This window comes from Magnolia sinica, chromosome 1, assembly GCF_029962835.1.
Source record: "Magnolia sinica isolate HGM2019 chromosome 1, MsV1, whole genome shotgun sequence".
Lineage (NCBI taxonomy): Eukaryota > Viridiplantae > Streptophyta > Magnoliopsida > Magnoliales > Magnoliaceae > Magnolia > Magnolia sinica.
The window spans coordinates 121,404,398-121,418,339 of NC_080573.1; the positions used below are offsets into that span (position 1 = coordinate 121,404,398).

General features: G+C 38.9%; 1 protein-coding gene across 1 annotated transcript; it reads right to left on the reverse strand.

The window, feature by feature from the left end:
• Positions 1-1,397: 1,397 nt before the first annotated feature.
• LOC131256329 (SPX domain-containing protein 2-like) lies at positions 1,398-8,388 on the reverse strand. Its single transcript, XM_058257283.1, has 3 exons — positions 7,961-8,388; positions 4,001-4,127; positions 1,398-1,958 (listed from the first exon to the last, which is right to left on the reverse strand). Exons 1-3 carry the CDS (start codon positions 8,243-8,245, stop codon positions 1,513-1,515), a joined length of 858 nt encoding a protein of 285 aa, XP_058113266.1. The 5' UTR covers positions 8,246-8,388; the 3' UTR covers positions 1,398-1,512.
• Positions 8,389-13,942: the final 5,554 nt, after the last annotated feature.

Sequence of the window (13,942 nt, forward strand, 5' to 3'; positions counted from 1 at the left end):
TTCAGACTTCATCCATAATTACCAAACAAGTTTTTTGACTTCAGCTTTCAGATTCAGCCTGTAGATTTCAGATTCAGACTTTAACTTCAGATTTAACAAACTGGGCCTTAGTCAGATTAATTTACACTTATACATGCCATGCTACCATTTCCAAGTGCCTGCCTATCAAGCATTGCACAAGCCAAACCGACCATCAATCAGGGCCCACTATTTAAGGTGGCCAGACCCAACAATCATCAAGCATGCACACTTATTGTGTGGAACAAACTCTCCTTATAGTTATTGGTCTTACCATTTGTAGGAGCTAATGCTTCAAGAGCAAAGTTTGGAGTTTCTCAGCATTTGTATAAGTGAGAATCACGGTTCATCCAAACAGTTATGAAAATGGGCTGCCCCGTTGATAGTCTGTGCACCAAAACTCCTCACCATTGTCGGCTTTTAACTGTTGAGTTTTTCAGCCATATCCTGACTCAATGTGGACTGCTGTGGTATTTACTCTCTTAATCATCGATTTGTTGGCTGCCAATTGAAAGGTTAGGATTTTCCAACCTGGGAGATTCTTGATGCACCGTCCATTCAGATTGAAGCACAAAATGAAACCCTGAATGTTTACACGCACATTGAATAATGAGGTTTGCTCGAATACATCCTGATATTCAGACCATTCATCTAACAAGTGGGAGATTATATCTATTAGATCTGAGGTCTTTTTCAGCGATTCAAAGGTTGATGTCACAAAATACGATGATCAAGCAATCTGTTCCAAAATCTTCAAGATTAGGACATCATAGCCATGCTCAAGAAAATGGTCTTAATATTCAAAAAAAAAATAATAATAATAATAATAACCAAGGTGCTTAGGTATTCCAATCTGGGTGTTTCATTATAGAATTTTGTAGTTCCATCTACGGTGAGGTCCATCTTGTAAACAGTTTGGGTGATCAAACACGACCCAGATACAGTGGATATAGTCCTAAATCTAGCTTCATGATATATTTGGAATGTATACTTGGAGCAAACCAAGTGAATAATACCATGGGAGGTTTGATCTAATACATCGCAACTTATTACAAATAAGTTAACAGCAGGACTCTTGCGGCAGAATTTGTACCTTTTCCAATCAGACAACAGACTGTTTATTTGATAGGAGGGCCGGCCTTGAACGGGGATGACCAAAAGATCTCTCAGATTGTATATTTCAACTCATTGATTATACAAAGGTAATGGTCACCATTCATGTTCAAAGTAAAAGAGCCACATTAGCAAAAGGATTGAAATAATCCAATTGCAAGCTTTTCTTTTCTTTTTTTCTTTCCACTATACAAAGCAAGATTTGACCTTTCGATCATTGAAAGATGGGCCAGATTCAAAGGCTAACCCAACGATACATCAGAATGTATTCCAGCTAACCTCATACCACGTATATTAGGATAAATTACAAATAAAAGAAAATGTTCAAGCTTGTGATGGAGAGATCTTTAGCATATGAAATACAAAACAAGTTCATTTTCTTCATACAACTACATCTTCAGCTACTAGTTCTGACAGAGGAATATTACTCCAACTTCCCTCCAAGCCACTGCTCTGCAAGGGTGGCAATGAGAAAACACTAACTGTTGAGCTCCCACTCCTTATCTTCCTCAAAACCTGCAGTGCCGACACTGTACTCTTTAGGTAGAAGCTCTCCATGTTCTCAATCTCTGCCAACTCCTTTGGGCATTTGAGCAAACTGCTTTTCTCTGTTGTTGCAGGATTGGGCTGATGCTCCTCAACATGGGACACTGAGATTGCCGGCCCATTGGCAGGGAAAAGGCGGTCAAGCATAGTCTCACACTCTTTTATGAGCTTGTTAAGCACATCAGTGTTGTAGAAGGGCTGTTGTAAGATCTTTTGGATGAAGGGCAAGCGAATGGGAGCTCCAGTTCTCTTTTCATACTTCTTTAGTATCTTCAATAGGCCTGTTGTGAGAATGTATGTAAATAGGCCATTGGCATTACTAACCTTATGTTTAGAAATTGATTTTGTACCCTTGATCTATGTATCAAGGACAGCTTGTTGAGATTGGCATGCAAGCAGGATGGGCCAGGCCTGAACAAAGCTATAATTTTGAGATGGGCTTAGGACCAGTCCAATCATTTCAAAAGCAGTCTCAAAACCAACCCAGGCACACTATATGGCATCAAACCTATCCAGGAGGATCACCCCACCATGAGATTTGAATGCCCCAAAAATCAGACCAACCCAAACATTACGTGGGCTGCATGAATTTGGAGGTTTTTGGGTGATTGTCAATGCAGTCGAATAACTTTCAAAATGCAAGAGAATCATTTAGCTCCTTTTCTTCTTCTTTTAAAAAAATCTTTTGGTAGCCTAGGAGGATTCTACCTCCAAGCGAATAAGAGGGCTTGATGCCTAGTTATTCCTAGTTATTTGCCTGAGGGGAATAGTCTCTACCAGCTTGTCTAACCAGCTGGAGACAGGTGAATCACTTGGCTACTACAAGGACTTCGGCTGGTAAAGGAGAAAAAACAATAATTATGTAATGATGATTTCTATGAGAACTATTGAAACATGGATTCCTATTTCAAGTTCTCATTTGGATAGCAAGTGGAATCTCATATTCCTCTCACAATACTCGGCTTGTTTCCTATGCCAAGAATTCAAATTATGGAAAAGTGCAAATAGTTGCTTGGTGGAATACACCCTTTTGTTTGCTATCCAAACAACACAAATCGTCACATCAAAGAGAAACCATTTTCCTTTTCCATTGTTTGGCATGGAATCCATGGTTTCCAAACATGGATGCAGAGGAACCAGCCTCCTTATTTAATTTATAGATTTTGGTGTATTGGCATATTTCTTAGCAGAGATTTTCATGTTTGTACCGAAATGATCTAAGATTTGTGTAAGGCGGCGATATTTGCACCCTTTATTTTTTTTTTATATATGCATAGATTTTTCTGTTTGTGGAGTGCATGGCGCTCATAACAATGTATCTCAATACGTACTGGGATTTTTGGCCTTTTTCCTTTTTCCAGTGAAGCGTGTTCCTGAAGTGTTTGGTGTTGACAAAATGTAACAAAAGTAGAGGTGCAATTCACGGCATTCATCGTAAGGGTACCAACTTAAAATGAGCCATCCCAAGAGAAAAAAAAGAAAGAAAAAGAGCAACACCAATATTCTAACCCACCAATTGATTACTGCAAAGACATGGCTAAAAGAGAAGAAATTATTATTATTATTATTATTATTAGAAGGAGATACGGAACACACTCCATGCATGCCAAGGCCCAAATAGATGAATATACAGAGGTCCAGATCTTGATAACCTCCAAACAGTGTCAGGTAGAGGAACACCACCATTTATGCAAAGAAGCATCCAAAGTAGTCAAATGTATCCTAATCTGGACCATACAAATCATGGCCCCACGGATGGATCTTCACCAAAAATCAAGAACTTGGACAATCTAAGCCATTTGAGTTGACCACTTGAATTTGGACTGCTGGTCATTTTCTCTTTCAACTTTCCCTTTGGGGGCAGCACTGTCAGTGTGATTTTAGGACAATGCTTCCCCACCCCCGATGGGATCCATGATTTGCAGAGTCTGGATTGACAAGTATGGGCATGGGGTATGAGCTGACACCCTTTAGAATATAGCAGTGAACGTACACCCATAATCCCATAAACTAATTGACAATGAGCATATGTGAAAATTGGGCAGTCCCTCCATGTGGCACGTGTATAGAGATCCATGCCCTTCATCACATGGGTCACACCAAGAATGTGCTGTAGACTAAAAATCAGGCATTCAGTTATCATGAATGTGGAAAATGGATGGTTAAAAAGAACGGACCATGGCCAATGTTCGACATGCATATGCTGTCTGCCTGATGACAAAATATGCCTGATTCTCAGGTCACCCGATGAATGGCCAGGATCTCTCACAAGTATGCCACTGCCACAAATGGGGATTGGAAGATTGCGAATCATAGGATTAACCTGTGTAGTTGAATGCGCTGTAATTTTCCAAGAGAACCATCTCTCCATGAAAATCCACAATCTCCTTCCATATTCCCATGAGCTCCTCAATCGAGTCTGTTGCCTTAGCTGCTCGGTTTTGCAACTCCTGCAGTGATCACCGCAGACCATGGGAGTCAAAACAACTAACCTATGCACCTATGTGTAGATTACATTTAAGTTGAATAGACATAAAGGAGTAAGTTTTAAACAACGGGATAGACAATAGAGTTATAACCTCACATTGTAGATGGGCATTGCCTTTTATGTAATGCTAAGAACTGCTATCAAACCAAAAGAAAATGAGAAAATGGAAATTTGTCGGGCCTACGAAGCTTCTTTAATAACTTTAAACTTCTTTGTAAACTTTCAATGTCACAACAGCCCTTTCTGAAAATAATATATGCTTCTACCAAAAGCAGGATTGTATCTCATGACACAATGCCATTACATTTTAACATTTCCTGTCTAAACAGCCAACTTCAGTGCACCGAGCGTGCATCTCTCTCACCATTTAAAGATTTTTGGCAGGAATCTAGATCTTTCTTTTTCTTTTCTTTTTTCTTTTTTTTTTTCTTTTGGTTGAACAGTGAATCTAGTAGCATTTCAGAATTCAAATGATCAAAAATCCATTTCAAAATAAGGCAATTCCTGAATTTTTTGATTTCTAGCTTAACTGACTGATTCACCTACTCAATGATAAAACGATACTGGCCAATTGGCACAGACCCAGAGGGGAACCGATTCAACACCAAAGTTCAGCAGCCTATGGCCGATCCACATGGAATGGCTTCATAGCCAAACCATGTTCAAAACTTCAATAATCTAAAGTATAAACTACCAATTAAAAGATTAAACTTCCAGTAAAATTAGGGTTTTAAACAGGTAAACTAGGTGTTGACGGGTTTCTGATAGAAGGAAAAAAAAAAAAGGAAAATCACCAGGCAAAGGTCAAACCAACAACCTCTACTTGTAAACCACAAGCCCTAACCATTATGGCAACAGGAAATTGTTAGTTAATTTCTTTTTTACTTACTTTTTATTTTTATTTCGAAGTTGTTGCCACCCTGATTTGGGTTTCAAAAAATTGAGTAAAAAAGCTTCTAACTTAATACTTACAAGTAATACTTTAAAGATAAATGACCCCTGAGCACGGGTTATAAGAAAAATATGAATGATTCTTTGGGAACTTGGACAGCCCCAATGTATCAACCATCGCATTCTGCCAGAGTATCAGATAACTCACTAAACATATCTCATAGTTTAATTGGGAAACTTGGACAGCCACTATGTATCAACCATCGCATTCTGCCAGAGTATCACATAACTCCCTAAACATATCTCATAGTTTAATTGGGAAAGTTGGACAGCCCAACTGACCAAGTTGGGTTTCCATTTGGTCCCTCACACATTTCATGGGCTAATGTGTAAAATCGCATTGCTTGGACAATTCTAACAACCTAACAAATGGCCTATAACATGGATGGTCAAGATCACTTATTGAAAAATAGGCCTTATCAACAATTTGAGGCAACAATTAGTTGGGATCCATCATGGATTCTTATGGATGTAAAGAACCACGTCTTTCATAGAATCCTAACCATCCCATCCATGGCCTGGAAAATGGAGGACTATAAAGGAGAAGGCCAACTTCTGGATGGATTGGATATCAATTGATTAGTGCGATTTTCATGTTAAAGCCAGCTAATGGATGGATTGGATATCAATCGATCAACATGATTTTCGTGTTGTAACCCATAAAATGTATGATGAACCTAATCGACAGATAACAGATCTGATGCATTAACCATGTTGTCCAAGTGTCTATGCAACTACGAGCATGATAACTTATGATGCTCTGAGCGCACTGCATAACTCAGCATTATGTTTTGCCAGCTGTTGACCACTAAGGAAATAAGAACTAGGATTTTGTTAGAATGTGGAGCTCTCGACTGAGGATATGGCCCCTAATAGAGTGGAACAAAGGAATAGGATTCATCTTGCCTACCCAAATTAGTTGGGAGAAGGCTTCGATGACAATGATGATTGGAATGCAGGGCCCCACATCATAGCTATCATTCAGGGCCGCATCCCACAGTTTAATGGCACACATGTGACCAACGTAGATCATTCGTTAGATAGTGGACACTGAATGTGCGATGTGTAAAAAATTAGGGTAGTCCACTAATTACATGAGCCACACATGTACATTGAATTTGGTTATGGACTTTCTTTTCTTCTGAACGTCCATTTTCCTAATACTAAGTTTAATCTGCCTGATCGGTGGGCTGATATTAATTTTTGTTCTAGGGGATGTTCACAGGGTATACTACCAGTTCCCTGACATGCATTCCATCCAATGTTGAGAACGAGGCCCCACAAGGTAGCTGTGATGCAGTGTCCCCATTCTATCAGAAATCCCAAGAAATATGCGTTTCTTATAATCTGCATCACTGTGGCAAATAGGCCCAGCTTGACTCCAGCCCAATTTGGGCAGAGCCTTTGCCTGAGACTTGAGGCATGTGGGTTGGATCCAGGCTAGAGTTCCAGTCTCCTACGGTCTGCCTAGAGGCCTGACAAGAAGACCCAGATGAGTATTTCGATGGTGGGCCCAACCAGACCAAGCCCAAGTCCTCAGCACCTGGCTCTCTTGTCCTGGGCTCAGATCCTTAGCACATGGGCTGGAATGGACATTTTTTTAGCTGAGAACTGATAACCTACAGGCAAGACAGCACAGCCTGTATGGTTTTTGTCACCAACATGGCAAATGCACCATTTACATAAGACATCGGTACCATGAAAACGGTAGGTCCAGTAGGTCCCATCATCAAGATCACCTGGAAAGCTCATGAGGTGAACCACACCGGTTTGAATCAATGGACAACTGACGGTACAACTTAGCATACAGGTGTGGCCAGCCTAGTAAGCAGATCAGCCTTATTTTTTCGAAGAATGATCTTTCATGGCGGGCCCTATCACTTTCATGGTACTGATCTTCTAAGTAAGTGGTATGTTGGCAGGAAGGATGATAGGGTACCACAGTTTGTGATACCCTGCCTCTAGGTGGTCAGTTCTCATTTTTACAAATTGTGGGGACGGAGAAATCACTACCATCCGATTTGTGGCCATTAAATGGATATTAAATCATTAAACCATTCCCAAGGTCCATTAATTAGAGATCAGGATCATCATGACTTTGAGTCTGGGTTCATTCTGAAAGGGGCCCACTATTTGGACCGTTTTGAGTGGTGTGTACCAACGGCCCATTTTAGCCCGACAAGATTCCATGTTTGGAACTAAAAAAAGGCAGATAGAAAACTCCGTGGGGCCTTACAATGTCCGTGTGACATCTACTTCGTCCATCAGTTTCGCTCGCTCATCTTAGGATATGAGCACAAAAATGAGATAGATTCAAAAATAAAGTCGTCCACACCACACCTAAAAAAAAAAAAAAGTGGGGATGGAAACGCCCACCGTCGAAAACTTCCTAGGGCCCACCGTTATATTTATATGCATCCAAACCGTTCATAAGGTTATTCGCACCAGGATGAATGGAAAACACTAGTATCATCCTGACCCAAAACTATGTGGCCCCCACGAAGTTTTAGAGGTGAGCATTCAATCCCCACTTTTCCTGTGGCGCGGCCCACTTGAGTTTTCGATCTGTTTCATTTACTACCATGAGCTGGCGAAACTGATGGACGGAGTGGATATCACACTACATCTCAGTGCACCCCACAGAGCTTCCTCTTACAGGAAATTCGTGACCATTTCGATTCCCAAATGGAAAATAGACGTAGGCAAATCAACCGGGGCCGGGTGTAGATATCTCTCTAATAAAAAAGAAAGGAAAGGAAAAGAAAAGAAAAGAAAAGAAATATCTCACGAGAGAGGGATCTTTACGAAAGAGGGCAGAGAATTAAATGAAATTACGAAGAATACCTTCAGTTGTATGATGTAATATTCTTCCTGCTCGATGAAAAACGTGTTGAATTTGTCGATCTCGGCCTCCAAGAGATTGATGAAATCCTTCTCCCTTGTCATCGCTTCTCCTCCCTCCGTACCATCCGTGGTCAATCTGGGCCGTTTATTGCTACTCGGCTCATCTACTCCCTTAGGATCGATGGGCTTCAGCGGCTTCTTCAATTCATTGTACGACAGAAACTTATCCCTCCAACCAGGCAGCGTCTTTTCTATCTGAATCCTCAGAATCTTTCCGAATTTCATCTACGGTTGAAGAGAGAGAGAGAGAGAGAGAGAGAGAGAGAGAGAGAGAGAGAGAGAGAAGACGGTCTGACGGTAGAGAGGAGTCTGATGGAAGAAGGTGTGGAGGGAGAGATGAGAGGGTAGAGGGTCTTGAGTTTTATACACCAGCAGGTGGGAATATTCGGGGAAGCGATTGGGAGATTATCCGTTCTTGGCAAGAGGAATGTCGAATGTGCGGCGATTCGCGCGAGGGGAAATTGAGAGATGACGAATAACGCCACACGTGCCCTGCGTGGCATACGTGTGAAAGATCGCGCCGTATCGTTGAGGCTGGACGTGAACAATGTCCTGGACCGTACCAGTCTACTGATCAGGTGAGCGCACTCGTTCGACGAAAGTGGACGGTTTATAGAAAATGACCAACGGCCACCTGATTATCTGCCGACTAGATTTTGGGAGTAGGAGTGTTCACCTGCGGCCTTAGAATTTCACACGTAAGCCATGTTGGCACGTGTGCCACCGCAGCTCCACTCGGCTCGGCCACCAGCTGACCCTGCTTGAACTCGGTCCCCAAGCTTGACTAGCTAGCTTAGCTCGGTTCAATCAACACATTAGGCCAGTTCAAGTCAAGATCAAGTTGAGCTCACTTATGCAACATTTTCACAAATATATAAATTATACCTTCAAATTCTTCCTATATGTAAAACAGTAGCAGCGATTTTATAAGTATTTCATCAAACACGTTGTAGATAACATCAAAATAAATAAATAAAAATGATATTTGTTTCATATATGTATCTTTATTGCCATTAGCAGACACTTTGTTAAGTCATTTTATCAAACACATGGTGAGGAACATCAATATTAAAGTAACGGAGTCACCAAACTGAACTGATCCGAGTTCAATTCAAGATGGGGTTCAATCCATGTCAAATCATGCTCGGGCGAGCTTAAACTCGTTTTGAAAATTTTCCAAGTAAAAAAAATTTCAACTTAACTCAGCTTGAACTCAATTTCGAAACAAGGCGTTTTTAAAGTTGAGCCGAGCGAAGTAACTGAGCTAACTCATTCCATGTACTCCTCACTCAGGCCTCCAGGCGAGTGGATCAGGTGTAGCCCAGCTTCACCTAAGACGGTGTGGCCCTTGCTGTGTAGCCTACCTTGATGTGTGTATTTTACATCCACGCTGTCCACCGGTTTTCCTAATCATTTTGGGTCATGGACCCAAAAACGAACCAGATAAAAACTCACGTGGACCATGCTATAGGAAATAGTGGTGATTGAATGTCGTACCATTAAAAAGTTTCTACGGCCCACCGCAATGTTTATTTTACATCCAACCTGTCAGTAAGGCCATATAAACGTGGATAAAGGGGAAAAACAAATATCATCTTGATTAAAAAAAAAAGGTTATGGCCTATTAATGGACAATCACCACCAAAAAACAAATATCATCATGATTTAAAAAAAAAAAAAAAGGTTATGGCCTATTAATAGACAATCACCACTGTTTCTTATGCTATGGTTAATATAAGATCTAGATCTGCTTCATTTTTGGGGTCATGCCCTAAAATAATACGTAGAAACGCATGGACGGAGTGGATATAGAATAAATACATCACGGTGCGGCCCACGGTAAGGGCTGCACTGTCTCGTGTGAGGCCGAGCCGCACCTAACCCTCACGCTTTTTCAAGCGCCGCCCTACATTCTCGCATACCCTAAATACCCTCACCGCAAGGACCAAAATACATATAATGCCCCGTTCTTCGCAAAAGCATTTATCAAATCTTGTTCTTTTAGCCACCAGTCTGATAACCAAAATCCAAGATGGAACGTGGCACTAGATATTGTTATGGGTCCCACATGTTTCGGCTCGCTGGCTTGGAAATGACCGTTCTTTTCAAAATCTTTTGTTTCGCCGTTGGAGAAAAACACTGACAAATATGGTCTAAATTTTGAAAATTTTCGGTATATTTCTCGTGAAGAACGAGACAAATAATATCGTGATAAAATAAGTAGATTTTTCAAAATGCCTGAATATTTTAATTTTTCATGATTTCATAGCTAAATTATTCTAATATTAATGTGAAAGTTATTTAAAATTGCAACTAATTCATTACATAATTTCACATTTAAAATTTTGAAGTATTTATTAATTTATAAATATGATTTTAAAATTTTAACAGGATTTTTCTCACTGAGAATACCTTGGATTTAGGATTTTTCTCACTGAGAATACCTTGGATTTGAAAAATTACGCAATAAATTCTAAAGCCAAGAAATTGTTCAGATTAACACGATAGAGAAGAAAATCTTCATCATCTAATTTGAGGGGATTTCAAATCCCCTGGACGTTTGGCTGCATAAAGTAACTCAGGGTTTCAAATCCCCTCATGCCAAGAGCTGGAATTACCCCTAAAATCCTTTCAATAATTGCATGTATAGCATATGTATCACCATACAATTATTTTATTGCACACATGGCCCACTAATGATATCAAAAAACAATTAAATTATCAAGTACATCACTATAATTACCTTAATATGATGATTAGGACTATCCAAACATTGTCCACGTAAATTATTGATGCAAAAATCTGATTCAACCTCGCCAAGCTCCAAGCATTCGCGCCGAGCCCTATAAGCTTGCATAGGAGAATGACAAAGGAGACCCTGACGAGAGTAGGGGACCCTCTGATACCAAAGTCAGGCTAGAAATCTGGTCCAAGTAGTGTAGATAAGTTTCAGGTGAGAGATTTTATGTACCTATTCCTGTAGACATGTCTCCTATTTATACATTCTGATTGAAGTAAACGTGTCCGTCATTCTCGGCACGATTTTTGTCATTAAGCGAGAACAAAACGCTGATGTTGACAATTACCCTCAGATCGTGTGCCAGATATTGCTCCATACGTGCGTTACTGGAGTTGACCCTTTAGCGTGATTGTAGGTCTCATCTTCGTCCGAGCCAATCCCATAGTTTGGGTCTTGCCTATGACAATTCGAGCCCATAAGCGGGTCGAGCCTGGCTGCTTGTCGACGAGGGTCTGGTCAGAGCCAACGGATGGAGTATATAATAGCTTTTTTTGGGTTCTAGGCTGATGTGAAAGCTCGACAAAAGAACTTGGAAGTGAGATACTGATCGTCTTTACTTAGTCAAAGTAGCAAAGCTAATACTGGACCGCGGGTCGGCTTGTCTTGCTCTGCCATCCCCCTTGTCTCGGCGCGGCTGCTCAACTGGCTGAGTCGAGCTTACTTCAATTGCGGTCGGCTCAAATTCTCCCATAACATAAATCAACAGCTAAAAATTGTTGGTTAGTCAATCGAACATGATCTTGTGCTTGTAACCCATTTGAGACTTGGAATTTTATCATTTTCAGGTAAAGCATATATTTCAGTAGACTTATTACAATCATTGTGTCAAGTATTACATACGTCGCTAATTAGAGATATTAAAGTTGATTTAGTAATTAAATTCAAACCCTCAAAAATATACCATGCATAGCTACTTTTGGATTAAAGTTGATTCCCAATCCATGGTGCCAAATACAACAGAAGGATTTCAAATCCAGGGGGTTCCAAATCCACACTCACATACTCCAGGGGATTTCAAATCCAGTCTATTATTGTCCCGATATTTTACTAAGTGAAAGACGATATCATTGAGTCTTTTTTACTATTTCGAAAAATCTATGATATTTCATTAAGGTTAATTTGTCATGAATATGTTGTTACTAACTAGCTAGTTATGTCCTTCATTTATCAAACACCTTAGATAATGGATTAGATAGAATATAACACAAATGAAGAATTTAAAAATTGGTTGGTGGCACACATGTATGCTTATATGAATATTTGACAGATGTGTAACAATTTTTTAATACTTGAAAATTGATGGTGATACATATACATATTTGGGATGCTTGAAGTTGGACAATCATATACATTTTTTTTTGTTAGTTGTTAACACAACTTATTTTTGGTGAATCAATCTTCTATATCTACAAAAATTACAAGATTTATGAAGATTAAAAGGAGATTGTGATCAACGAATATATATTACAAGTTATATTTTCTCTTTGACCGATAGTGTAATTAGTTGGATGGCGAAATCATAGTTATTAGTGGCCTTGTCTATTATATAGAAGTATAGTACATCAACTATATAAGTATGAAATCTAGTATTTGATTGAAGCGATTGTTAGAAAAATTGAAATTCAAACAGAAAGTGATAGCGATTTATAGTGACAATCAGAGCCATTACATTTAGGTAAGAATTCGTATTTCATACTCAAACTAAGTGCATTGATTTTCAATATCACTTTATTTATAATATTACGGAAGATTGATAGATTTTATTGCAAAAGAGTTACACCGATGATAACATAGTGGAAAATGTCAACAAAGCCTATTCCGGAGAAAAAGTATGAGAAGTTTATTTGCTACAGAATTTTCCTTAGACTTTTTATTACTTAACCATTGGTGATGTTTGAGTAGCTGTTATTGTAAGTGTTTTACACATTATTAGAGAAATTAATATTCAAGTATAAGAATCTAAAGGTGGTGGATAGTGTCTCCTGTGTACAAAAAAGCATAGACATTTCTTATAAGAAAACATCTCTCCTCCTCTTGTATGACGGCATATGAAGCTTAATTCTTCCAGGCTTTGGATGTGTACTCTCCTATGGTTGTCTATATAAGGAGAGCATTGGAGAGAGAGAGAGAGAGAGAGAGAGAGAGAGAGAGAGAGAGAGAGAGAGAGAATCATTTTTCTGGGGTATTACTTGATGAGATAATTTTTGTACAGTAGAAGAACAAAAGATAAGTAAGCCTGACATTTTTATTTTCTCTTATTTTAGTAGAGAAGAAACTTCATATTCTTATCTTATAAATGTAGGCATATTGTCGAAATACGTAAATATATGTGTTACTCTATCTCTTATTTTTACTCTAGCCTTTAAGTATTTTATCTACCTTTTTTATTTTGCAGTTTTGTTTTCCCTATATCAATTGTGTGTGGGATGACCACATGTATTTAAAAAATTACACACATTTGATATTCCTATTTATTTGATTCGTGGCTATTAAAGTGAAAAGTAGAAAAATAAAATAATTAGTGGTTAGAAGAAAATTAATGAATAGGATCGTTTGGTATGGTTGATTTAATTACATAAAAACATTTTACAAAGCCTAAAATCATGGATTCGTTAATTCAGCCCGCCACCATGCGAAGCATCACGTAATTCCCTACTAGTCTACTATAAGTAGATGCATTACTTAATGAATTGCTCCATTACAGGCATCTAAGTCTAGAGATTCTCTTTCTCAATTTTATTACTTTAATGTGATTCAACAATAGTCTAATTTCTTCTCATCTCAAATTTAGATAACTATATTGGGGTGCATAAAAAACATAAGTATTTTTAATGACCTAATAAATTATTTAAAGAAAGAAATTCTAACAATTTTAAAATTATGACATTGTAAAGAACATTTGCTAAATGCCTTCAGATCTTCTGCTAGCTTCCTTCCCATGGTGTGTACATGAGCACTTGCACATCGCATGGTTTTCATACTCATATATTATATTAAATTCTAATGTGTGCCATACTCCTGAGATTTATAAGCCATAAAATGAGATTTTTTTCACTCTCTTTACTTTAATTTTTTATTAGAATGGAGGGATGGTGACATAATGGGTGTAAGCCTTGCAGCTC